Genomic DNA, 26,847 nt, shown 5'->3' on the forward strand with positions numbered 1-26,847 from the left:
TACATGCATACAAACAAGATTTGTATAGATATAGGAAAAAAGAATAAGATTTTCAGGATAGTAAGATGATAGAATTATCATTTATAAATTATTTTTTGATATTACAGTTTACTCACAAATGTATATATATATGTATATAACTTTCCCCAAAAGAGAGACTATAAAACTATTTATCTCATATCACTTTTAAAATGAAAATAATTCATTAAACATGCTTCCTTGGAGTTTCCTGATATGTTTTTCTATGTGATTTCTTCTTTGGAGAAATATCTATAAGCCCTAAAAAGACAATCAGGTATAAAAGCAGTGAAAAGATCAGCATATGTCAGAGGTTTGGTGAAAGGAAGGGATGGGAAGGCAGAGCAGAAAGGATTTTTAGGTCAGTGAAACTATTCTATATGATATTACAAGAGTGGATATATATCAGACTTTGGTCAAGAGGCATGGAATGTACAACACCAAAAGTGAGCCTTATGTAAATAAAACATGAACTTTGGGTGACGATGTGTTTGATGTTGTTTCATTGATTGTAATGAAGGCATCACTGTGGTTAGAGACGATAACAAGGGGGGAGATTGTGCATGCATGAGGGCAGGGTGCATAAGCAAACTCTGTACCTCCCGCTCAATTTGGCTATGCACCTAAAACTTCTCTAAAAAAATTGTCTATTAAAAATTTTAAAAGACAACTGAGGCCAGATTATAATGTTTTATATTCTGCCTGACCCAGGAAATATGATCTAAAGACTAACGCACCAACTTGAGGTTAAAGCAGAAGAATGTACTGAACTGTGAGCTGGATTCTGTTAAGGGAGTTTCCCTGTAGTTTTTCAGTGACCCTGGTAAGCCATTTATACAACGAGGACTGTAGGTGGTGGGGCCCTCTTCATAGGTGTACCCTGAAGACAGTTGAATCTCTATACTAAAACTATTCTCGTTTCTTGGATTAAAAATACTTTACAGACCAATCATAGATCCATGTCTTTCCCTCCTTGTGTTTTGTTACAGTTGCACAAGAAGAATGGAGAAGCAACCATACAATAGAAATAGAGACAAACAGGACTCTGGAAATACCATGCTTTCAAAACACCTCCTTAGAAATTTCATCTGCGCTCACCTTTGCATGGCTGGTGGTAAGTGTTGCCCTTTTCAGTGAATAATGGCCATGATCTTTAAATATTAATGAAGTGAAGATGAATAACAAGTAATAATAGGGAAGGAAGCACCCTGGATAAGAGACAAGCCTTATCTGAAGGTTGAGTTAATGTCTGGAGGAGGGAAGGGAGGACACTAGGATTCCTTCCAACTCAGCAAGCCCCCGGGTCTTTGAATGCAGGGACTTAGAAAGTAGTTCCTAAAGGTTAGTTTATATTTCAAGCTGTATACTCAACAATGACAACAGAGAGAAGAAAGTGTGATGGCGCCCTGGAGAGGAGCCACATCCAGCAGAAGCCCTACTCACACTTATTTGTTGACGCACAACACGTGCAGGGGCGTAGACTCCCTTTTTTCCCAGAACCCTACTACCACATCCTGGGAAATACACAACATTGCTTGGACTGGGAAACACAAACTCTTAATGCATATCAGATACAAACAGAAAATGTCCATGAGAGCAGCAGTATGTCTATACGAAACAGCCACTGCCCAGCTCCATCACCGCCACAGGTAATGACAGGCCCATGGTAGCTATGTTTTCTGACTTACAAGAATAAAACAAAACAGAAATATGGATTTTTATGGGAAATTTTCCAAGGCAAGTCAACCAAATGGCATCCAGCTATTAACCAATATATAGAGTGGACTTCTACTACTACTGTTAAATCAGTTGATAACACAAGCCTTACACAATTATAAAGATTACCATAAACACAATTTTGAGGATCATGAAATGGGTGGGGTTATTTAGATGATCCAGAATATGACTATATTAATTTTTCAGGTCTTCATCAAAATGAAAACACAAGATTTAAAAATTCTTACATAACTAATAGATGTCCATGAGTATAGCAGCTGATACCATCTGCAAAATACTGTACTTGCATGCTTGATCATTTATGTTACAAGTTAGTAGATTTTTGTGGACTGTCTTCAAAACTGACCCTTCATGTAAAAAGATTTCTCTGAGGATGTGCCAAATCCAAAATAACAGACTTTCAAGGAAACTTTAAAATACAACCTACTAACAATTTTTTATTGTCTAGATATTTTTTGGATAGTTAGTATGATCAAAAGACATTATAAAATGCCTTTCTCAAATTGTTCTAAAAGCTACAGTGTCTGTTTATCATGTCGAAAAATGTATGCTCTCCCTTTTTATGGTTTGGTTGCTAAAATGTAAGACTTCCTGCCTGACATTATGCCCATCATTAATAAAAGTCAGTTTTTCTTAACTAATGTGATACAAGGTGGTTCTTAGAAAAAAAAATTAAGAATAGAGAGCTTATCAAGAAGACACAATCCTGCTGCACTAAACATTACTGTAATGGAAATACAGTATCTATACCTAGCTTACATTGTTAATATTTCCACCAATGGACAAAAATTCTCCACCCTAATTATCACTAATTCACTATCAATAGGGGTAGTAATATTTACTAGTAATCAAAAAGACTAAGATTTAATAAAGCTTTACTTAGAGATTTTTGCAGGCTATGAAGTTGATCTGTAGTATCCTTGTCTTATCTGAAGAGAGTCTAATCTGTTTTTCCAAGAAACTGTTAAAGTTTTCAGTCAGCTTGTATCTTTTCTGTGACGCTGAACTTCTCCAGGGCAAAAAGCTGCATCACTCATTTTAAAAATCCCTGGATCTAGTATATTGCCTTGACATAGGCACTCAGTAAACAGCTAATAAATAACTGAATGGATTTGCTTCATTTCTCTTTGTCCTCTGCCTTCATAGTCCTATTTGTTGGCTTCCTATTAAATGGGTGATCACTAAACCTCATGCCAGCTGTGTGCTTAGTTAATGAGACGCTCATTAAGTATCAGTGACTGGATAACTGATAAGACGTCCTCTAACAGTTGTCCTCAGAGAAACTAAGAAGGCTCTGTAAACATTATCTTTGAATCCTGCCAAGACATTTGAGATAAATAAGGGGTGGAGAGATTGCATCTAAGGTCACAGTGAGAGAGTGAGTCATAAAGTTCTACTGAAACCTCAGGCCCTGCTCTCTCTTTAAAGAATGCATCATAATTGAGACAACTTGAGGAATCTTTTTGAAAGAAACTTCCTTTCAAAGGGAACATTGTATTGGCCAATATGCTGATTAAATTCCAACTGTGCATTCCCGTTTTAAATGTTGAAATCTTTTTGCTCCTTTGATTTACATTCGTCCTCCACCCTGCCAGCGCTGTGGGATTCAGCAAGTCTGAGATGAAATCATCTAATCTCCCATTATTAAGGAATAAACTACAGCTCTTTATGTCTTTATGTCATGACTGTTATAAGTCTGCAGAGGATATAAATATCCCCTCAATCCATATTTTAGTACTTTAGTCCCTTGTTAAGCCAGCAGTAATAATCATAATGATAACCAATTGTTCTTACAGATATGATATAATGTGACTTTTAGAAAAGGTTACAAAGAGATGATGAAGATGAGCTCAGGAGGGTAGAAAACCCCGTATATCGGTATATCGAACTCAGTAACTCTGGGGAGCTGCAGAATGTTCCCCACTTCATGAGCTGCGTTAAACCCTGGAAACAATTTGACAAACTAAAATTAGCTTAATCTAGGTCACTGGAAAACAAAAGCCACGTTCTGTATGTGGAATTTTCTAAAATCTAATTCAGTTAATGACCCTCACGGGAAAGGTAATTATTGGGATTTTCAATTATCATAAAAATATTATTGACTGTGTATCCCTGATCCCATGCTGAGACTGTGTTAAAATGTGTCCATGGAGCAGATCCATTGCACTCTGGAATTTTACATTCCAGGATCACAACTACACTGAAGTAGAAAGGCATCTGGTGCAAACTGTGTATCTAACATTTCTATAGCACAAGAGGTAACTAAGTAAGCACAGAGGATGTCAGCTGAGGGTCGGTGTGCATGATGTGATGATGAAAAAGTCATAGAATGTGTTTATTTAGATGGAATGCACTTTGTAAAGGACAAATGATATTCTTCCCAGTTTACGTCCTGGGGCATGAGCCTGCAGTCATCAGGGAAATTCTGCAGGGTTATTCTGGGAGCCTCTCAATTCACCCTAATGTTCTGTGTTCATTCCAAGCTATCGTCCTGATTTCCCACAGTATAAATTTCAGTTCAGTCTAACAAACATATGTGAATCTGTTTTAAGCGCTAGGTCCTACAGGGATAGAAACCTGTATTGGACATGTTTCCGACCATGAAATACAACTTTAATAAAAATGTAAAACAGCAACATGGAGGGAAAATAGTTTGATTCTGACTAAATGGACCTGGAAAAACCTCTTAGGTTATTTTTGAGCTGGATAATTAAAGCCAACGAACAGCAGACATGCATTTCACCAAGACCCTGGGACCTGTGAGCACACGGTGGAAGCAGCCCCTTTGTCAGGGTGGGAGAGGTGTTGAGGGGTGGTTGTTCCCAAACGTGGTGGATAAAGAGAAACCTATGACTTTTCTCTTTAAAATCAGGAAAAGAAAGTGAGAAACACATCACACAGTTCAATACTAATGATAAAGGCATACAACTAGAATCTAGATGCCTGTTTCTTTAAACTTTTCTCTATAAATGTATCTTTTCTGTACTCTCGTCTTTACTATTTGTAATATTTTACATGTAAATGAAAATCAAAATGGGCTTCCAGGTGGCACTGTAGTGAAGAACCCGCCTGCCAATGCAGGAAACGTAAGAGGTGTGGGTTCCATCCCTGGGTCAGGAAGATCCCCTGGAGGAGGTTATGGCAACCTTCAGTATTCTTGCCTGGAGAATCCCTTGGACAAAGGAGCCTGGCAGGCTACAGTCCATGAGGTACAAGAGTTGGAAGTGACTGAAGCGAAAACACGCACACACAGTAAACAATATTGGTTTTTCCAAGCCTGTGGGGAGCCTAGCTATTCAGAAAAGAAAGCTGTCACCTTCTATCTGATGGCAGCTGACCCTATCTTCACCATAATCAAAAATGAAGTGTTAGCCAACCTACAAAATGTTGACAACCAATTGTGTTGATTGGAAAAAATATTGTTGTGGATTTCTATAAAATGGACATGGGGAGCTTTGCAAGCAGTCTGCTCTGATAGCACTGACTGGATGGGGAATAAATAGAGCAAAGTGAAGACAAGAAGCAGTTAGGAGATAAAGAAGTATCAGTCGATGCAGTTAACAGAATTTATTGAATGGGCTCTATACCCTGGGCACCTGCCTTTTGCTGTAGCAACCACTGCCTGCGCTGACATGGGGCTCGGGGCAGCCCAGAGACGAGGTGGCCTCACTAAATCAAGCAGCACCATGGTCTCTTTTCTGCACTGAAAATTCTGATTCCAGTTCCAAAACAGGAACCCTTCTGCAGATTATCTTAGGATTTATCAGGTCATTAAGAGAATGCAGGAGTTTTCCATGATTCAATATGACTCCCCCAGCCCTCATCATGCTAATTATTTTCTCCAACTCCTGTTTATTATTTACTTATGCATTTATTTTCCTTCTATGGGTCCTGATTTTCTGTTTGTTTTTCTTGTGAATTTGTTCTTCTCCTCAACAGACTCTCAGCAGAAATGTCAAGGACTGGCTGTTCTACTGCTTTTTTGAGGCTGTATGAAGCAAAGCGTGGCTTTTAGAGGGAGACTGTTGTTTTCAAGTCCTGGCCCTGCATTTACTAGCAGTTGTGACCTAGGAGCTGGGATCAGGGTGAACTGAGTAGGGCCTTCACCTTGGCTGCAAAATTTAAGGAAGTTCCCAAGAAATCAGCAATCATGATACCTTCAAGTATCAAAATTTACAGAAAACCCATGATAAACAAAATGCCAAAATTTTAAATAAAGGCACGGTGTCTTCTGTTTGTTGTGAGACCCTGCTATGCTCTTCAAAGAACAGGATTTTCACAATCAGCCTGTGGTTCCTGGATCTTTGTGGCATGGTGCCCGCCTGGGGCCACAGGCATGAAGGTTGACAAGGACAGGAGAAAAGATTGAACAATGCCTGACTTTATGAAGTCATTTTTCAAAATGTTAAACTGTAGAGTTTTTATTAACTTTTTCCACTGTTAACTATGTCAAAATATGGGAGGATATTTTGCTAAGTGTGTATAAGGACACACATTTTTCTTTTTGTCTCAGAATTCTATACAGCCTTGGATGTGTTGCCCAGCCTGATTTTAGTTCTGTCATCCACAAAAAAATATAATTATATAATATACTTATAACTTTATTATAATTATATAATTGTAGTACCAGCCCCATGGTGGTGTTGTGAGGTGGTGATTAACTTAATACAATACCTATGCTCAATACATATTAAAAAGTAATTTTCAAAGAGTTCATTTTAATACTCTCCATAATTCTATAATTTAACCATGCAAAGAGTAAATACTCATGAATTCACAGCAAGCTGATCCAGTTCAGGTTGTAAGACAGTGATTTAGTATTAACTGAACATTTGCTGAGTGTTAGGACTCATGTAGGTGTATTCTACACACTAGCTAATTCCATCTACATTCCTCATTCGATTGTAAGGGTCCAGCAAGTTGTACACTTCATGAAGTTTTAAAAATATTTATTAATATTTTAGGGATTCTCAGGTACCTCAGTGGTAAAGAATCCACCTGCCAATGAAGGAGACAGGAGTTTGAACCCTGGATCAGGAAGCTCCCCTAGAGGAGAAAATGGCAACCCATTCCAGTATTCTTGCCTGGAAAATCACATGGACAGAGGAGCCTGGTGGGCTATAGACCATGGGGTCGCAAAAAGGCAGACCTGACTGAGCGCTCACACACATTAGTATTTTAAAAATTATGAAAAGAAGAAAAGAAAAACAGCCAAGAACACAGATTCTGTGCAAGATCCCCTACCAGTCTTTCTTGCAGAACAAATGCCCTAGAATCATTCTTATCAGGTGAGAGTTGAGGTGTATTCTGTGACGCCTGTCACCAAAGTTAGGTCAGTTCAGTTCAGTTTTGTGTCCGACTCTTTGTGACTCCATGAACTGCAGCACACCAGGCCTCCCTGTCCATCACCAACTTCTGGAGTTTACTCAAACTCATGTTCATCGAGTTGGTGATGCCATCCAACCATCTCATCCTCTGTCGTCCCCTTCTCCTCCTGCCCCCAATCCCTCCCAGCATCAGGGTCTTTTCAAATGAGTCAGTTCTTTGCATCAGGTGGCCAAAGTATTGGAGTTTCAGCTTCAACATCAGTCCTTCCAATGAATATTCAGGACTTATTTCCTTTAGATGGACTGGTTGGATCTCTTTGCTGTCCAAGGGACTCTTAAGAGTCTTCTCCAACACCACAGTTCAAAAGTATCAATTCTTCAGTGCTCAGCTCTCTTTATAGTCCAACTCTCACATCCATACATGACTACTAGAAAAACCACAGCTTTGACTAGATGGACCTTTGTTGGCAAAGTAATGTATGCTGTCTAGGTTGGTCATAGCTTTTCTTCCAAGGAGCAAGTCTCTTTTAATTTCATGGCTGCAGTCACCATCTGCAGTGATTTTGGAGCCCCCCAAAATAAAGTCTGTCACTGTTTCCATTGTTTCCCCATTTATTTGCCATGAAGTGATGGGACCAGATGCCATGATCTTAGGTTTCTGAATGTTGAGTTTTTCACTCTTCTCTTTCCCTTTCACCAAGAGGCTCTTTAGTTCTTTTTTTTTTTTTTTGACAGGAAATAGCATTTATTGGTGAGCGTGATTAAGGAGGGAACAGAGCTGATGCTCATGAGTGCAGGGCCCGCCATTTGTCCAGGGGACCACGATTAGGGATGTATTTGACCCCACAGCCATCCGGGATGAGTCGCTTTTCTGCCACCATGTTCTCAAATTCATCCGCATTGAACTTGGTAAATCCCCACTTCTTGGAGATGTGGATCTTCTGACGGCCAGGGAACTTGAACTTGGCCCGGCGGAGGGCTTCAGTCACATGCTCCTTGTTCTGCAGCTTGGTGCGGATGGACATTATGACCTGGCCAATGTGGACCCTGGCCACTGTGCCCTGGGGCTTTCCAAAGGCACCACGCATACCTGTCTGGAGTCTAGATTGAGAAACAGCAGGCCAGTCATGAATGCCCACTAGGAAGAGTTGTCTCCAAGGTCCCTTAGGGCTACCTGTACAGGCAACAGGTTGCATACACTACCAAGGAGGCTGCTGTTTGCAGCCATTGCACACTGGGCCCCCATGGGGAAAAGAGCACAGTCGGCTTAATTGGCTGCAAAGGGCTCTTTAGTTCTTTACTTTCTGCCATAAAGGTGGTGTCATCTGCATATCTAAGGTTATTGATATTTCTCGGCAATCTTGATTCCAGCTTGTGCTTCCTCCAGCCCAGCGTTTCTCATGATGTATTCTGCATATAAGTTAAATAAGCAGGGGGACAATATACAGCCTTGAAGTACCCATTTCCTGATTTGGAACCAGTCTGTTGTTCCATGTCCAGTTCTAACTGTTGCTTCCTGACCTGCATACAGGTTTCTCAGGAGGCAGGTCAGGTGGTCTGGTATTCCCATCTCTTTCAGAATTTTCCACAGTTTATTGTGATCCACACAAAGGCTTTGGCATAGTCAGTAAAGCAGAAATTGGTGTTTCTCTGGAACTCTTGCTTTTTTGACGATCCAGAGGATGTTGGCAATTTGATCTCTGGTTCCTCTGCCTTTTCTAAATCCAGCTTGAACATCTGGAAGTTCACAGTTCATGTACTGTTGAAGCCTGGCTTGGAGAATTTTGGGCATTACTTTGCTAGCGTGTGAGATAAGTGCAATTGTGCAGTAGTTTGAACATTCTTTGGCATTGCCTTTCTTTGGGATTGGAATGAAAACTGACCTTTTCCAGTCCTGTGGCCACTGCTGAGTTTTCCAAATTTGCTGGCATATTGAGTGCAGCACTTTCACAGCATCATCTTTGAAATAGCTAAAGGTAGGTCAATGTATCATAAAAGGCTCCTTTCAATCAGCAAACTGTCCACACCTCCAAGGTCTCCTGTTTATATAAAAACTTCTGGCTTCCTAGAGTTTTTTTTTTTTTTTCCAGCTTTATTTATTTATTTTCTTTACAATATTGTATTGGTTTTGCTATATATTGACATGAATCTACCATGAAATTTTTCATTCTAGATAATCCACAAAATTTTTTTATTTGTTTTGTGATGGTTTGGTTTTATTAAGATATAATGTCTCAGAGACTTATTTGTCCCTTTCTTGGTGCTGTGACCTAAGTACCTTCTCTCTATGACCTTTGAGCAAGTTACCTAACCTGGGTTTATTCCAGATTGTTTTAAGGATCAAATAAGACTGGGAAGAACTTGGCAAAGCACCTAAAAGTAGGTGCTAAATAAACGTAAGCTATGACTAATAATGTAAAAACTTAGTTATGGTCCTAGCATAATAATACTATCGTCTCTCCCTCTCCCGGCACTAGACATTTCATTGTTTGCCTGAATTTTGTCACCCTCTTCCCATTCGCTCCGTAAAAGCGGGCCCTCACATGCGGGTTCTTGCCCCATCCCCTTTATATCTGGGGCCTCTACAATCTCTCAGGATCTCCCGATGTTATAGGTTACAGGGACACTTTGCAACCAAATCCATCTTTCCCAATGAAGGGACAAATCCCTCCTCTACGACAGTTGAACTCCCAGAAAACAAGTAAAAAAAACCTAAGCATGATTTCTTTAAAAAGTATCTTTTCTCTATCAGTTAAACTACTCTGGCCAGTCACTCCCAGATACACAATAAGGAAAAAGCCATATTCTTGCCAGTCTCCAACCTCAGCCTCTGACTGCCTATCTTCCCACAACAAAGTGACAGATGGAAACATTCCAAATGGCAAGGTATCTACTAAAAGATGAAGCATTTCGAACTTCTGGATTCTCACAAAAACAGTCCCTTGCATAAAACAAGAACAGTGAAACATAGCTTGTGCGGAAGCACCTGCAGGGTGAGCCTGCTTCCTTAATTATAGTAAGTTCCCTACATATGAATGAGTTCCATTCTGAGAGCATGTTCATAAGTCCAATTTGTGAGTCCAACAAAGTTAACCTAGGTACCCCACTAACACAATCAGCTACACAGTACCGTACTATAATAGGGTTATAATAACTTTGCACACAAATACATTAAAACAAGCATTTTCAGTCTTACAGTCAGTGCCTTGAAAAGCGCAGTAGTACCGTCCGACAGCTGGCACACAGAGGCTGGCATCGAGTGAGCAGGCAAGAAGAGTTACTGCTGGAGAGGGGAGTGCAGGTGGGAGATGATAGACCTGAAGGACTGTCAGCAACAGGAGATGGAGAGCGAGCTGCAGCGTCACTCACGCCTGGCGATGGCACAGGTTCTCATTCCTGGCTGGGTTCAATTCTGTCTACCCTCTTATTTAAAAAAGTGACCCAGTGATGTCTGGGTAGCAGCTCTTTTTTTCCTGATCATGGATGACACGCTAGCCCTGGATTGCATTCTGAATGACTGCTGCAGCCTTTGCGTACTGTTCTACATTTGGGTCCTGTGCCTCAAAAGCTAACAGTGCCGCCTCAAATAAAGAACGTCCCCTTGCTGAGTCCCACGTCATGAATCTCTCTGGTTCTTCGGTTCCTCCTTCTTCCTCTGGCCTCTCTTTGTTCTCTCTCTGGGCCTCCAGTTCCATCAGGTCTTCATTAGTAAGTTACACGAAGTAAGTGCACCAAAGCGCAGCCCCCTGTAGGGGACGCATGCACGTGACAGTGTGCACCAGACACGTGGACTGATTTACATGGTTAGACATGCAGACACATGTTCCCGTCTTTGAGAGTTCACAGCATGAACGGTCATGTATCGGGGGTTTACGTGCTGGCCTCCAGATCACAGAGGCTGAGTGAAATGCCTTCCTGTCTCTTCTGCTGTCGCCACCCAATACTTAGGGCCCCTTTTGGGACCCCTTCTCCAGAACATAATCCGAGGTCCCTGTCTCCCTTTAATTTTCTGTACTCTTTCTTGTTAGGAATACAGCAACCCCGAGTATTAGGTCCATCTTTATGTGGGCATGTACTTTGCTTCAGGAGTAAGTCTGTGATTCTCTGTAGGCAGCAATATCTGTCTATTTGCTGGTAAAGCTGTTACCAATAAAAATGGTGTCTTCTCTAAGAGTTTCTCCTAAGTGTATTCTGGAAATGCCTATATAAACCATGAAAGAAGTCTGTCTTCCTGTTTACACTTCCTGTTCTGCTCCCAGCTCATACTTGAATTCTCTCCCTCACCTAGCTTCCTTTCTTCTATGCAGAATCTAATTTTTTGACCTAGAGATTCCAAGCCACAGAACTTTGTTTTCATTGTTTCGTGACTTCTTTCCCATCTAATGCATCCCAGTTCAGCCTTCTCCTTTTCAGTTCCTTCCATTTTCCCCCAGCCCGTACAAATAATGATTCATCTACTGTTTGGCATTGGACCAGTGGTTCTCAGCCCTGGCTTTTCCGAGGACCTTTTTTAAAAAGTGCCCTGGGGTGAGGCTTATCCCAAAACAACTGCACTAGAATCTCCAGAGAAGAAGCTGTGCACTAGAATGTGTTCCAAGCACTCAGCTGAAAATGCCGAGTTAGAAAGGAGTATAAATATACGATCATAAGCTTCCTCTCCATTTGTGCCCCTCGAGTCCCCTCCTCACTAGACCCTTAGCCAGCACGTGTGCTGACAGTGACCAACACTTCAACACCTTGTCCATGAAACTCAGGACAAGGCAGGAACGACGGGAGCATTTCTCACAGACCTAAAGAGGACATGGACCCAAGTCCTCCAGTTAAACGCTGATCTCCAAATTCAGATTAGCATTCACAGCCTACTCTTTGCGTGTCCTCTTTGAAGGTCACAGACACAGACACAGCTAGGCCGAGGTAAGAAGATGCCAAAGGGCTCAGTATTTAAGGAGGCACCCACTCTCAGGGCCCTTCCTGCACTTACAAGACCCTGAGAGTGACTGCCTCCTTAACCTTTGCATTTTAGGAGTCTCTCTTTACCTCATCCTGGTCCTCATTCCAAGTGGAGCTAAAATGAGAGCTTTCCTAAAGGAATGCTGGGAAGAAAGGATGATTGTAATCACCCAGTTCAGTGAAAATTTAATGAGTAAAACTGATACAGCCCCCTGAACATATCCTAGCGTTATATTTCAGAACTTGAAATGAGAATTATGTCCTGACATTAATTCCCAGGGCTGTACCCTCCCCCAAATCCCACTGTCAATATGCAGCTCATGGAAGGTGATGAAGGAGAAGTTTTAATCAGAAGAGCAGAAATTTCTGTGCGTGTTAGGAGAAAATGACAGTATGTTTTAAATTGAAAGTTGAGTGTGATGATACTTTCTCTAGTGACACACTCAGTATCTCTTAATTTCCATTCTTCGTTCATCATCTCCCCTGTCACAAGATACAGATGGATTGCTGCATGTGGAATGCCTAGTCCAGAGCTGGCATGACTGAGCGCTCAAAGCTGGTAACCATTTTGTCTCATCAGGAGGATAATGGAACTCAGGAAACACTTACCGCTCGAGGTCACCCCATCAGCAACTCCACGTTATTTAAAGACAGAGTCCGGATAGGTGCAGACTACAGGCTCTACCTCTCTCCAGTCCAAATCCACGATGATGGCCGGAAGTTCTCTTGCCGCATTGTGGTCAGGTCTGGCAGAGTCTTGAGGAGCTCCACCACCGTCAAGGTTTTTGGTAAGAGTTTCTGTTCTCTGGAGTCCCTGCCTTGCTCCTGTTGCAGTCTCCAGATTCTTCCCCCACCAAAGATGAAACACTCTGTTAGCTAGAGAGCCGCCACTCAAGGGCCGCTATGCTGGAGTTCGGGTTGTCTTGACACTTGTCATCCATGTTGCGGGTGGGGATGAGGGAAGGAAGCTAAAGAATGATGATTCAGCAGCTGTAGGTCACCAGTTTCCTGGTGACCACTAACCACTACGTTACGTGCATTACTATATGGTTTTCCATATGACCACCACTTTATGGTTTTAACGTCTCCTGAGAATGCTGGAGGTCTCTTTCATTATAACTGCCAAAATCTAATTGCTTAGTTGTCTGGTGTATTAGTTGCTTGCTGGAGCAAGGTGGAATTAGGCCAGTGTGAGGAAAGGGAAATGATAGACAGCTCCAGAGAAACCCTGCAGGAGCCCCCTTGCCCCCGCCAAGGCCAGCTGGGGTGAGAGGCTACCCAGCTCCTCCAGCAGAAGACCTGCAGGGCCGGCCCTCTGACCCTGCATTTGCAGGAGAGTGGGGCTTAGCTGAGATACCCACTGTGGCCTCAGTCAGACTGCAGAGGCTCTGCAGGTTGCAAATTTAAGGGAAATGGGAAAATTCTGTTTTGTTCAGTGAGGCAAGGAAATATTAATGAATAGAAACTTGTTGGCTTTAGATATTTTTCACTTTTGTGACCAAGAACTGTGTTTTTCAAAACATCATTTTTCTGTTATTTTTATTTTTTGAATTTAATTTTTATTAAAACATCATTTTTAAATGAAGGCCAAGAGGAAAGCAGTGATGTAGATGAGCAATTCATTGTTTTTGAAAATGAGGTAAAAGAGAAAATAATTCACAAAACCTAAGAGCATGGACTGGAAAAAAAAAACAAAAAAAAAGAGCATGGACTGGTAGATTTTTTTCTCAGTTAACTGAATGATAGGATAAGTGAAAAATCTTTGTTTTTATCTAGAATCTTATTTAATTATTACTAGCAATCACACAATCCAGTATTTTAAAGGAATTGCAAACCCTTTAGTTCATAAATAAGGAAATAGCTGCAGCCAGAATGTATTTAGTTTGAAGTCTCTTGCCGATAGCACCTCCCGTATGTCTTTCTTTGACTCCCTCTTGCCTTCCTACCCTCGCTCCTTCCTTCCCTCCATCTTTCCGTCTCTTCTCTGGGATGGGTTAGGGAAGAATCAATTGCCCCTGTGATCAGGTTCCTTATGGGGCCTACACAGTGTCCTGTGATGAGTTGGAAAGACTGTTCATCTCTTTGATTGATACCACCATTCTCTCATTTACGGGGTGTGACTGTCTTAGCCCAAACATAAGACCAATTCATCTGGCCTCCCTATTGGCAAATTGATGGAGGCAGTCATCCAGGATGTGAAAAGAAATAATTCTGTGTTAGGCAAACTGTGTCCCATTTGACCAAGGGTTTTTGTACCACAACTCGATCTAATTGCCTTGTCAACATTTAAACCATGTCCCGTATCTCTTTGCTGCATTAAAGTATCTTTATCTTGGTCTAGAGTGCTTTCCACTCTTTTCCATCTCATCCTCATGCCCTGCTACATCTCTCTGCCTCTATATTTTTGTTTGCTTCTTCTTTGAACTCCTTTCAGTGGATGCTTAAAAATACAAGACACTGCCTATTTGTTCAAATAACGACTTTTCTGCTTTCTGATTTTCTCCTTTAGCAAATGGGCCAGATTGTATTTGGATGGTCTTATCCAATCTTTAATCTATTTGGGGTGTCACCTGAGTGTATATCATAGTGATCCTGGCACAGACTTATACTGAGTATCTTATTCAGGACCCACTCTGCATCCCCAGGTGATTCCTCAAATAGAATGAGCCAAAACTAAAAACATGAAAACCTTGAAATAAATACTCATATGTGTCACTGAGCCGTTCTACATGCCCTTCATCCAGTTTATTTCTTCTTCCTGAACACCTTTGTCCTCTACCAGACCATAAACCGGAAGCTTCCCCCTGCCACTTCCTGGATCCCCCGCACTAGTCTCCTGTGACTTGACTTTCCTTATGGGGAGTCCCCTGCCATCACAAGCTTGTTCTCCCACAGTCTTGATTCCCCCCAAATAATCTGTCTCTATCTATCACCCCTGCAACTTTTGGTATACTTGTTCCTGCTTTCAGGCCCTTCATTCTACCAGCATTTATTGCTAATAAGAGGTCAGAAAAAGGCCCCCTCCCATTACTATTGTGTCTTGGTTTGGGTTCTCCTGAAAGAAAACTCTGAGACAAGAATTTGCATCAATTTATTTGAGAGATAATCCTAGGAAATATAGGAGTGGGAAAAATATGTCAAGGAAGAGAAGGAAGATAATAAAATGTACATGATCAAGCCACTTAGTGATGTGGGCTTAGAGCTCACTCCCACGGGGAAATCGTGGAAGAATATGCGTCAGAGTTACCCGTGACAAAGGCGAGGAAGCTGGGGCATTATCCACAGCTCCCCACCTGTTACCACCATTAACCCTCTGGGACTTCCAGTCTGCCCTGTTTGTGGACTGAGTGTGTGTCCATAACCCCAGTGAATCTTCAGGAGAGAGTCATAGGTGTGCCCAGCAAGAGGCTGCATGGATGCAGCCGAGGCTAAGTGGATGCAGCAGACACTGATGGTACCTGTGACAAGGGCCTTAACATTTTATCCCCTGGTTCATAGAGGGCTTTGTCTGTTATACTCAACTTAGCTTGAGGCTACTTCAGTTCAGCATGATGTTCTCAATGTCTGTTTTATGCTGGGCATTATCAATGCTAGAGATAGAGAGATGAATAGAGCATTCTGGCTTTAAGAACTTACAGTTTAGCAGGACAACAAAATCACTGAAATAGTCCCTGATCTCTTCTGATGCCAAGCAACTAAATAAGAACCAGGTGTTTTTCCAGCTCCCTTCAGGGGCCTTAACTTATGCTTTATTTCTAGACCTGTGGGCACATAGACTATTCCTCTCTTCTCTCTGCCCACTGCCTGTCCCCTCCCCTCCCTCACATTGCTACCTGCTCCTCCTGTTGCTGTTTAGTTGCTAAGTTATGCCCAACCGCTTTGCAACCCCATGGACTGTAGCCTACCAGGTTCCTCTGTCTGTGGGATTTCCCAGGCAAGAATACTGGAGTGCATTGCCATTTCCTTCTCCAGGAAGTCTTCCTGACTCAGGGATCAAACCCTCATCTCCTGCATCGGCAGGCGGATTCTTTGCCACTAAGCCACCTGGGAAGGCCCTTTTCACCTGACTCACCTGTAATCATCTTTGAAGCATCAGCTGTCCCCACTTCCAAAAGCCTCCTCTTATTCCCCAAGGTTGGCTTAGAAAGCTTCTCCTAAAAGCTTTCTTCAAATCCTACGTGTCCCTAATAACAGTTCTTATATCAATTCTAATTGATAGTTTTTGTACGTGTATTTTCCATGTAAATGTAAATTTCTCAAGGATGATGAATATGATGTGTCCACCTTTGTTTTCTTGACATCTAATATACTGCTGGAACACAGTGGGAGTTTAATAAATATCTGATGAGTTATGAATTTTTCACACTTGTGCACATGTGCGCGCGCACACACACACACACACACACACACACACTAGTGACCAGGCAGGGTATCATTCAGGACCACTAACTAACTGTTTTATTTGCCTTTAAGCTAAGCCGGAAATCCCCATTATTGTGGAAAATAATTCCATGGATGTCATTGGAGAGGTGAGTCACATTAAAGCCTTTGAAAATTGACCGTATATGTCAAGGTGTGTTCATTTGCCTCATTGCTCAGAATATTTTCTCAAAGGACCTTAATCCAATTAATTTCTGATAGGAATAAAGGTAAGCTGATTCGTCAAGGCTGTGTATTGTCACCCTGCTTATTTAACTTCTATGCAGAGTACATCATGAGAAATGTTGGGCTGGAAGAAGCACAAGCTGGAATCAAGATTTCTGGGAGAAATATCAATAACCTCAGATATGCAGATGACACCACCCTTATGGCAGAAAGTGAAGAAGAACTAAAGAACCTCTTGATGAAAGTGAAAGGAGAGTGGAAAAAGTTGGCTTAAAGCTCACCATCCAGAAAACTAAGATCATGGCATCTGGTCCCATCCCTTCATGGCAAATAAATGGGGAAACAGGGGAAACAGTGGAAACAGTGACAGGCTTTATTTTTCTGGGCTCCAAAATCACTGCAGATGGTGATTGCAGCAATGAAATTAAAGATGTTTACTCCTTGGAAGGAAAGTTATGACCAAGCTAGATAGCATATTAAAAGGCAGAGACATTACTTTGCAAACAAAGGTCCGTCTAGTCAAGGCTATGGTTTTTCCAGTGGTCATGTATGGATGTGAGAGTTGAACTATAAAGAAAGCTGAACACTGAAGAATTGATGTTTTTGAACTGTGGTGTTGGAGAAGACTCATGAGAGTCCCTTGGCTGCAAGGAGATCCAACCAGTCCATCCTAAAGGAAATCAGTCCTGAATATTCATTGGAAGGACTATGCTGAAGCTGAAACTGTAATACTTTGGCCACCTGATATGAAGAACTGACTCATTTGAAAAGACCCTGATGCTGGGAAAGATTGAGGGCAGGAAGAGAAGGGGACGACAGAGGATGGGATAGGTGGATGGCATCACTGACTCAATGGACATGAGTTTGGGTAAACTCCAGGAGTTGGTAATGGACAGGGAGGCCTGGCGTGCTGCAGTTCATGGGGTCACAAAGAGTCGGACATGATTGAGTGACTAAACTGAACTGAACTGAAGTTGATTCTAGAAACCAAAAGGGAATCCTTATTGTCTGCCTTCGGGCTGTCAGAACGTATGATCTTGTGATCCTTAGTCCTTAAATTTCCTGGAAAAATTGTATCAGTTGTTTACATTTCTGTTGACTAAAAACTGAAGTAGATAGTGAAGGAACAGTAGGGTGGAAAGCAGTGTGAATGCTGGTGTGAGAATGAGGTTTTGCTCGGCTGACATTTAATTTGTTCTAATTCATTTCCTATACCAGCTTTCCCAGTGTTTTTATTTTTAAGTGACAAGAGGAAATGTGCCCATCTGAACTTTTTCAGAATTCTGGCTGTTTCTTAGGCAATATAGGAAGGGCAGGAGGAAAAGGAAATTGGAATCTGACTTTAATTTCTTGTAGGTAGTTCCCAGCCTCTAGTCTTTGGGATCTGATCTCACTTCTCAGCTCTTCCTCCTGTTGGCTGTGACCTTGTGCTAATTAATTATTACATCTTTGTAGTCAGGTTTCCCATCTATATGAAGGGGATGAGGAGAGCTTATGCATATTGATGTTGTTTTTAAGATGGCTTCCCAGGTGGCATTAGTGGTGAAGAACCTGAGTGTCAATGCAGGAGATGCGGGAGACGTGGGTTTGATCCCTGGGTCAGGAAGGTCCCCTGGAGAAGGGAATGGCAACCCACTTCAGCATTCTTGCCTGGAGAATCCCACGAACAGAAGAACCTGGCGGGCTACAGTCCATAGGGTCACAATGAGTTGGACACGACTGAAGTGTCTTAACAGCATGTTGTTTTTAAGAATTGAACAAAATAATGTGTGGAAAGTTCTTAGTTCATTGTTTGATATAAAGTGCTTAGTAAGCGTTTTCATTGACTATTATGTTTTGTTACTCAACTGTCTTGTGACATTATGACTTCATTCGAACTTTTCAAAACCATTAATTTTCAAACATGTCCTATTAAATGGGATTAGAGAAAATTATACTCCTGGTTTCTTCTAGCCCCAAGAGCATTAAATAACTTATGACATCTTGTCATATTTTCACTAATATCAATCATGTAATTTGACATTGCATACAAATCATAACTCAGGCTCTGTGGTATGATTTTAGATGAGTGTATTATCCAAGCCTTTATACCTTTTGTTGATTTTATGGATGGATCTCTTAGATTGTTATTGTAATCCTGAGTGCATAGAAAAGGTTTCCATTTTTTTGGTTCTGCCACAATTAATTTTCAAGTACTTCATTTCAGTAGTTTAAATAAAAGACACAATCTCATGATATAATGTTTTGTAGGTGTTTTTGTTTCTTATGAGGATTTTTCTGTAGTTTCTTGGGCCAATGTTTACAGGTAATGTGGACTCAGTCCATGTATTGTTCTAATTCATTTCCTACACCAACTTTCCCAACTTTCCAATCACAAGATTGGATCCAAGAATTTCAGTTTTTAAGAAAAGGACTTTGTCTTATGTGTCATCAGATTTTCTCTTCTGTACCCATAGTTCTCTGGGTACTAACTAGAAAAACCAGAGAATGTTCCTTCCTGGGGAATTAGTGAATAATCTCTCACAACTCCACATAATCAGCTGCAGGACACAGCTTGTCTATGGATCTTTTAAGACTTTGCCAAACATTAGTAATTTCTCACTCTGATATTCTTATAATCTCCGTTGTATTTTAAATAGCATATTAACTCTTCAAAGTCCTTTCACATACTTTTACCACGTGATACTCCCAGTAAGCCTCTGAAATAGGTAGAGATCTGTCAAATCACAGACGAGAAACGGACCTGAAGAGTCTAAACCACTGGCTAAGCCACTAACAAAAGGCAGAACTAGGATGAGAATTTAGCATGTCCATACCCAGGCAGGACCACATAGCAAGGAGATCATGCTTCAGGGGCCAATAGAAATGAGGTCAAATCCTGATTCGACCACTTACCAGCAAGATAGCCTCATCAAGTAGTTAAGCTCTATGTGTCTCAACTAACTCATTTCTAAAGCCAGGATCATAATAAAGATTATGCTGGGTTCTTAGGTACATTAGATTTATCCACAGTAACGAGTAAATAGCACAGAGTCAATGTCTCAGAAATGTCTGTTTTCCCTGCCACTATTTATCATGTACTCACTCTCTTTCACTTATTCTTTCCTCTGCATGTATATTCATAAATCTACTGTGTGACTGATTCTCAGAGACAGTGGGGAATAATGAAATGGCAGAATATAGGTTGTGGAATTTGATAGATCTTGGTCTCAATTCTCCTTCATCAGTATTAATTCCAGGCCTTAGACCTCAGATTCTGAGGCTCCTCATCAGTGAACAGGGACAATGATCCCAACCTGACAATGGTGACCTGATGACCAAATGAGAGAACCACATGCAAAGTATCTGCCATCTGGCAACCACAAGCGCTCAGCAATGGTAATTTCTATCCCCATTCCTTCATCTCTTGGAGATTATCATGCACCTATGGAATGCCTTACTAAGTACTACACATTCACGACACCAGCAGCCCTGTGTTAGAGCAACAGGGGTTTGAACTGTGTCTTCCAGTGTCACCAGTTAAAGTTACAAAGTGTATGGTTAATTTAGTTTTCCTGTAGAAGAGAAAAGCCCCCTGATTAGTCTAACACTGAAGCCTTTCAGGCTGAGACATGCTAGAGAGTGACAGTGAGGTTGTCACATCGCCTATGGATGTCGTGTTTCCAAGGGCTCAGCTTCGCCAGGGTCCCCAACACGGCACACGGCCTTGCCGCCACAGCTCCATGGAAAGAGAGTCTTTAGCCTAAACTTCAACACCTTCCCCCACCCACCCCCACCCATGTAAGCAGAGCTTTGCTCTGGAGCAAAAGATACTGGGCCAAAGAGCCTGTCAACACAGCCCACAGCCCTCTATATCCACTCTGATAATGCAGCAAAAGAAGATACAGGAGAGATACAGGAAAACTCTAGTTTACTCAATAGGGCAGTCTTTCCACGATGTCTCTTTCCACATGGGTCTCTTTTTTCTGCCTGTGCTTTTACTTGATCATCTCCATGGGGTCCTCTCCTTCTCATTCTCTATTATGTTTTATAAAATTTAGGGAAAAAACTAGAAAACAAACAAAAACTACTTCACATGAAACAGGAAGCAAAAGCAAATGGGATTAAAATGCCTAAAAAGGAAAGAGGGGTTAAAATAATAAGACTCATGGAAAAAAGACACTGTAATCTTAAAACCAAACATCGGAGTTTAGCAGGAGAGCTCCATTAGCTATTTACAGAATTTGACTGTTCATGTTAATTTAATTTTGGTTTTACAAAACTTGAGTTTCTGTGGATTTTTTTACCTTCTTAAACTCCATTCCTCGTGTATGTGTGTTTTAGATATTGCAGCCTCTTTTTTCCTCCTAGCATCTTTGTGGCATTATAAGGCTCCTGAGTCCATATCTCCAGCCGGGTGATGACCAGCAGAGCTGCCACCATCATTTGCAGCAGTGAGCCCTGGGCTTTTACCACAGGTGGAGAGGATCCTCAAAGGGGCAACACACTTTTTGGGGGGAAAACACAAGGGAAGTGAAAGCTTTAATATGAGGCACATTTCTAGAAAAAGAGGGAATTACAAGACTATAATACAGTGTGGGTTTTTCACAAGTCTGGTGTTTGGACTTGTGTCTTTTCCACAAACAGCTCACAAGGAAGACAGATATGGCTGTTAGCCGCTGACAAGTCTAAGAACAAGCAGGAGAAAGGAGCCACAGAGGTGAGGACCGAATGAGGCACGATGCCACTATTACACCAACATCCTGTCTGCTTAGGGAGATGAGTGACTGAAAGCACTCGCGCTCTCTGCAAGATGAGACACTGGCGTAGTCTCCACTTGCCTTCTGCATCTCTCACCATACCCTCCTTCCCACTCCCAGCCCAGTTTTAAATGTATGCAAATAACAAGGTTCAATAGGAGTCATCCAAAATAAGTCAGCTCCAGCACAAAGGCCAGAGTGGCTTCCAGTTTGATCTTATTCAAATCCTGTGTTAACATTTTAAACATGTTCTCAGCAGCCCAGGGAATTTACCTTTTCCTTATGGACTGCTGGATTCCTTTTTTTCAAAGCAGCTCTGAACACTTAAAGATGAACAGCTTTTTAAAAACTGGAGAACAAAGCATTGGCATGTAGCCGTAATGCCAATAATCCGAGGTGTATAATATAATCTGAAACCTACTGCTTAAATGAATGAGTGGTCTGTGTGGTCTGTGGATACAAAACAAAAGCAACTTTACTCATTAAAACTGACCTCAGAAGTGAAGAAAATGTTCTCTGTCCTTCATTCTCCCAGACAGTCAAGGTCTCTTACCTTTCCATGGTGAAGCTTCTCTGGGGCGCTGTCTTTCTCATCTTCACATTACTTCTCTGTCCCTTTTTCAGTTTTCTGCCTCTCTTCTTTCTTTCTCCTTATATAGCCCATCTCTCCACCTTTTTCTTTTTCTTTCTGAGTTTCTTTTACCTCCTCCTCACAAATTCCTCCTTCAACAAAGCTTAATATGAAATCGAATTATGTTTATAAAATATTTATGAACAAATTTTTATATGCTCTATTCTTAATGTTTAATTCAAGTGAGTTGGAAAGTCTTTAATTCTCTGTGCTAATTATCCATTAATTACTTATCTGTTAGATTGCTGGAAAGACTTACAGGATTAAGATGGATTATTCTGATAAAACAGCTTTAATATAAGACTGCAATAATGGGAGAAAGAGACACATTGAAAGAGTCTGGAGATCTCAGGCCCATGTTTCTTTCTTCTTCCACTGCTGGGTCCCACAGAACCAGCTTTACATCCAGTTCTTAAATCAACACCAGAATGTGTGCAAACACTTCTGTCCCAGGAAGCTTGAGCTCTGCTCATCATGGGGTCTCCAGAATGAGCTGGCCATATAGGCATATTCCAGCCACCCATCCAGTCTCAACCATCAAAACCTTCAGCTCCACCAAAACCAAGTACTAGGCATAAATCCCATTATTTTCACTCACTGAGGCTGACAGGCTGGTGCATTCTGCCCCCAAATAACTCACAGACCCATGGTTAATATAGTTTAAAGTTTTGGTGAGTGCTATTCTAAGGAACCTTAGATAAGCATTTGGCCAATTCAGACCTGCTGAGATTAACCCATACTATTCTTTCTCTTAAAATCCTACCAAGCTACTTTGCTGTATATTTAAGCTGGAACTAAAAGGACTTTTTTTGCTGTGGGTCTAAAGTCAGTGTTTTCAGAATAAACTTCCCCCAAGCCCCGTTTAAACAAAATGGAAGGGGTGAGCGGCCCCGGCCTGGTCTTTCTCCCTCTGGCAGGCCTCCTTCTCGGCCCGCACCTTGCGCCTCATCTCCAGGATGGCCCTTTCCACCTCCTCCAGGGCGCGCTCCCGCCTCTCCACCGCGCGCTCCCGCCATTCCACCGCGCGCTCCCTCCTCAGAAGCTCCTTTTCCCTCTGGCTGGCCCACAAGGCCAGGGCCCCCACCTGCTCCAGGAGCCGGGCCCAGTCGCCCTCAATACCCGCGGGGAGCTGCGGCCCCGGAGGCCGGGGGTCCGGACGCTGCCCAGCCTGGCCGTGGCCACTCTTCTCCAGCTCGTCCTTGTGCATGCTCTTCAGATGCTTCCAGAGGGCCGTGGTGCCCACGTTAACCCCCGGGCCCCGGCTCACCTGCCTGCCACACAGGCGGCAGGTGGCATACTGGTTGGGGTGGTGCCCGGCGCGGGCAGGGGCCAGGTGGAAGTACTCCCAGGCCTCGGAAAACCGAGTGCCCTTGTGGGGGGGCAGCGGGCCGGGCGTGGCACTGGCGAAGGGGCCGGCCGGCCCTCCAGTCTCACTGATCTCCGCCTCCTCCTTCTCCTCCAAGTGCCCTTTGGCCTTCATCCTGTTTCCGTCCTCGTCCTCCTCTTCCCGCCTCATCCTGTCCCCTCTCTACAGCGTTCCGTGAGCCAGAAGTCTCTAGAGCTGAACTGCGCTCGGGAAGGGCCTGGGTGACTCTCGGGGTTTGCAGAAGCGGCCACAGGCGGCCACGCCCGGTGGTGTGACTTCCCTCCTTTCTGCTCCACTGGAGTCAGGGTGAGCCAGAGCCAAGCACAGTGGCCTTGGAGGCTCTCCTGTGCCTCCGCTCCATGACCCGGATGCCTGCTGATCCCTCCTGGGCTGGGCCAGGAGGCGGGGCAGCTCAGTGGAGCGATTATTATTGCAAGGCTTCTGGGGAGCTCAGTGTTCGGCACCTCAACCAGCACCACAGGCGCTTTCGAACACAGAAGTTCAGGTGTTCTCTTGACTCCTCCTGGCTGCTCCCACTGCTGCGGTCCTCCGGGAGACCTGTCTGATGCACTTCGGAGGCGGGAGGAGCAGCCCCAGGGTCCAGGATGCCAGGGCGAGGGCCTCACGGGGTCTCCCTCAGCGTGGGTAGAAGCGGACAGAGGCTGATGCTAACTAGGAGAGACTCGCCGTCCCTCTGAGCAGATGCAGAAGCAAGTCCAGAAGCTACAAAGCCTGCCAGGGTCTGGGAAATGCAGTTCCCAGTGTAAAGTCAGTTCCTCGGGGGCTGGGATTCTGAGAACTCCGAACAGCAGGCTTAGCTGTTTTCAGCAGGAGGAGCTGGCAAACCTGGAGGACAGGGCTGGGGAGCGCATCTCCACAGCCTGGTTGTGGCGGGGTGACCTCAGCAAGCAGCTCGCCACGCTCCACCTTCCCCGGCACCATCACCTGCAAAGCCAACAGTGGATGAGATCTGCCTGATGGCAACTTCCTCCAGATGTCTGGTGTAGGGACCCCATTTTAAGGATAAATTAACACATGGAAGGTTATGGTACATTTTAAAAAGAGCCTGACTTCTCTCTCTTAGATCATTGTTTAAATGATTGAGAACCTTATCCATCAAGCTTTGCCACCCTGAGCAATTCAGAAGTACCACCCAGCCCCAAGCGGGTACTTACCGGCAAGCGAGGCTTGGGACTGGGCTCCGAGGGCTCCGATGCAGGGAGTGCTCCTACCCCATGGGAAGGTTGTTAGCTGCCTGCTGCCGCGGGGAGGACGGCACCTCCACTTCCTGTTCCCTCCCACTTCCAGGGAAGCCTTGTTTCTACATGGGTGTGACCCTACCTGTAGGGTTTTTCTGCAATAAATGCAGGCCTTTTCTCCTCCTCCTTCCACCACCAAAAAAAGTTGTCCCTGGCAAATGTTGTGAAGTAAAACAATAAATCAAGCACCTACAAGTCTTAGTTGTTTCCAGAAGACTAGATCATCTGGCCTCTCAAGCAAAGAAGATTTAAGATGGAGGAGGGTGAAACATGGGCAAAGAAACCACATGCCTTGAGGATACCTGTGGTTTCAAATATTTTGTCCAGTTGTCAGGCCGTGAAGTCTCCATTGTTGGTTGGAAACTATTGGTATTATAAATAAAGTCAGTAGAAAAGTCAGAGAACTTGCAGAAAGGGAAGATTAAATAAAAGGACCCTTCTCCTGCAATTTAGAGAAATATAGCAAATTTGGGGTTGATTTCTATTATATTATGTAACTAGAATTGGAAAAGCTGAAATCTGTGGCTTCTACTTTCAGTTGAAGTGAAATAAAGGGATAATCACAACTTAAGCAAAAAATATAAATTTACAGATAGACAGATTTTAGAAGGAAAAACTACTAAGAGGAGACAAGCCCATTTTACAGATATCCATGGGAGGAAAATCTTGAGTTACAGGAAGAAAATACAGAAATGGTAGAGTAGAAAACATGAAGAGACTAAAAGTTAAATTTCAAGTGAAAAGTAAATGTGTGGGGCCTAGAGAGACTCCAAATAGAAATGAAGAGTTGGTAAACAAATAGGGGAACTTTTTTTTAAGGATTTTTCTTTCCAGACTAATAAGCTAAATATTTTCAAACTGATTCTGTGGAAAATCCTTTGGAAAAGGTCCTGTCCAAACTTAACTAAACTGAATATGGGATCCTTTACAAATGGTCACCATTTCAGTATTTCCTCTGTGGAAACAAGGGAATGATCAGTGTTACAGCCAGACTTGGATTCATTTTTCCTGACTCATCAATCTCATCTTGCTCCAGCCTCTGCTTCCAACATCCCCAGCTCACACCCAAGTCCATGAACCAATTCATCAACCATCTTTTGTGAATTTCCCACTACTTTCCACCTGTAGGTTCCAGGCCTGACTCTTCCCTGTCCACAAAATAAATGTGCCAAGTTGTTCCCAGATTTCATCCTTCTCTGTACTCCCACAGAACTCCCCAAATGCTTTTTGGCGCTTTCTACAGAATTCTTTGTGGTATTACTCACTTATACCATATGTACTTAGAATAATGTGCTAGAGAAACCAATAATTTGCTTGTTTCGTGAATACTTCATAAAGAGACTCACACTGAGGGAGTGAACGATTTTGACTCCTCAGCAGAGAAAGGTGTGTGTGTGTTTGTGTGCATGTGTTTGTATGCATGTGCACATAAACTCTTTTTCACATTATTTCATATTTTTTTTTCAAATCTGACATGTTTTTCTTCTTAATCCTTTGAAAGTTAACAAAGAAATACAACTTGGCTTGCTCAGCAAAATCACATATGCTTGACATTTCATAACATGTTTGACTTCAGTGTGAACTAGTTTAGCCTGAAATTTTTCAATTTTAGAGACCAGAGGAGTTTCAGGACAAGAACCATATTCCTAAACAAAGTCTTAGAACACTGTCTGGAGATAGTATAGAATATTTGAAACCTGAATCATTCCATGAAATCTGAATTTAGAAAATTTACAGGTGTTAAATCTTAATATTTTTATTGAGTTAACAAGAGATTTCTTCAGTGAGCCAGTTGCCTTTATAAAATAATGGAACTCCTACTCATTCCTGATATTACCATATCGTCATCTTTTGGTAGATTAGATGAGCATAGAGAAAATGAATCATGAGAGGGGCTAAAGGTATTGACAGTAATACAAAGCTTTACACATTTTTTAAACTTTTTTTTTTCACTATAGATCCTACACAAATCACCTAGATAAAATCAGTCTTGGCATTCCGTTGGATTAAATAAACAGAAATCTCTTTCCTTTACTTAATAAGAATATATTTCAGGAGACCTGCTTTTGCTTTTAAGACAGAAAGAGACAGAATTTCATGGATCTGCATTCCTGTCATGTGCCTGCATCCCCATTAAGAACTGAATGAGTTCTTAATGAGAAATCTGGGGCTTCAGCGTTTGCTATCTACCATTTTGGGTACAACAAATAACCTC

At 42.4% G+C, this 26,847-nt stretch overlaps 3 protein-coding genes and 1 non-coding gene across 10 annotated transcripts in view; 1 reads left to right on the forward strand and 3 right to left on the reverse strand.

Annotated features, from left to right (window-relative positions):
* The window catches only part of CD96 (CD96 molecule), a 90,536-nt gene that overhangs the window by 13,015 nt on the left and 50,674 nt on the right, over nucleotides 1–26,847 (forward strand). For both annotated transcript variants that reach the window (XM_043449004.1, XM_043449003.1), the window contains exons 3-5: nucleotides 1,008–1,132; nucleotides 12,613–12,820; nucleotides 16,506–16,561. In XM_043449004.1, the coding sequence (XP_043304939.1) occupies nucleotides 1,008–1,132; nucleotides 12,613–12,820; nucleotides 16,506–16,561 (389 nt within the window). The remainder of the gene's footprint in view (nucleotides 1–1,007; nucleotides 1,133–12,612; nucleotides 12,821–16,505; nucleotides 16,562–26,847) is intronic.
* Nucleotides 7,798–8,359, reverse strand: LOC122428863 (60S ribosomal protein L10-like). Its single transcript, XM_043449006.1, has one exon. It carries the CDS (start codon nucleotides 8,276–8,278, stop codon nucleotides 7,868–7,870), a length of 411 nt encoding a protein of 136 aa, XP_043304941.1. The 5' UTR covers nucleotides 8,279–8,359; the 3' UTR covers nucleotides 7,798–7,867.
* On the reverse strand, nucleotides 8,229–8,363 carry LOC122429035. The gene has a single exon (XR_006265902.1). It is a non-coding gene; the product is annotated as a small nucleolar RNA SNORA70 (small nucleolar RNA).
* Nucleotides 12,835–24,892, reverse strand: ZBED2 (zinc finger BED-type containing 2). Of its 6 annotated transcripts, none has more exons than XR_006265833.1 (4): nucleotides 24,549–24,892; nucleotides 21,650–24,318; nucleotides 20,924–21,123; nucleotides 20,596–20,685 (listed from the first exon to the last, which is right to left on the reverse strand). XR_006265833.1 is itself a non-coding variant. In XM_043449005.1 (2 exons), the coding sequence occupies exon 2, from the start codon at nucleotides 23,521–23,523 to the stop codon at nucleotides 22,870–22,872; it is 654 nt and encodes a 217-aa protein (XP_043304940.1). In that variant the 5' UTR covers nucleotides 23,524–24,318; nucleotides 24,549–24,892; the 3' UTR covers nucleotides 20,607–22,869. The 6 variants fall into 6 exon arrangements, 1 of the variants encoding a protein (XP_043304940.1); XR_006265834.1 differs by having other exon boundaries at nucleotides 20,612–21,123; nucleotides 21,650–21,826; nucleotides 21,930–24,318; XR_006265836.1 differs by lacking the exons at nucleotides 20,596–20,685; nucleotides 20,924–21,123 and adding an exon at nucleotides 12,835–13,000 and having other exon boundaries at nucleotides 21,930–24,318.

Source organism: Cervus canadensis, chromosome 27 (genome assembly GCF_019320065.1).
Source record: "Cervus canadensis isolate Bull #8, Minnesota chromosome 27, ASM1932006v1, whole genome shotgun sequence".
Classification (NCBI taxonomy): Eukaryota; Metazoa; Chordata; class Mammalia; order Artiodactyla; family Cervidae; genus Cervus; species Cervus canadensis.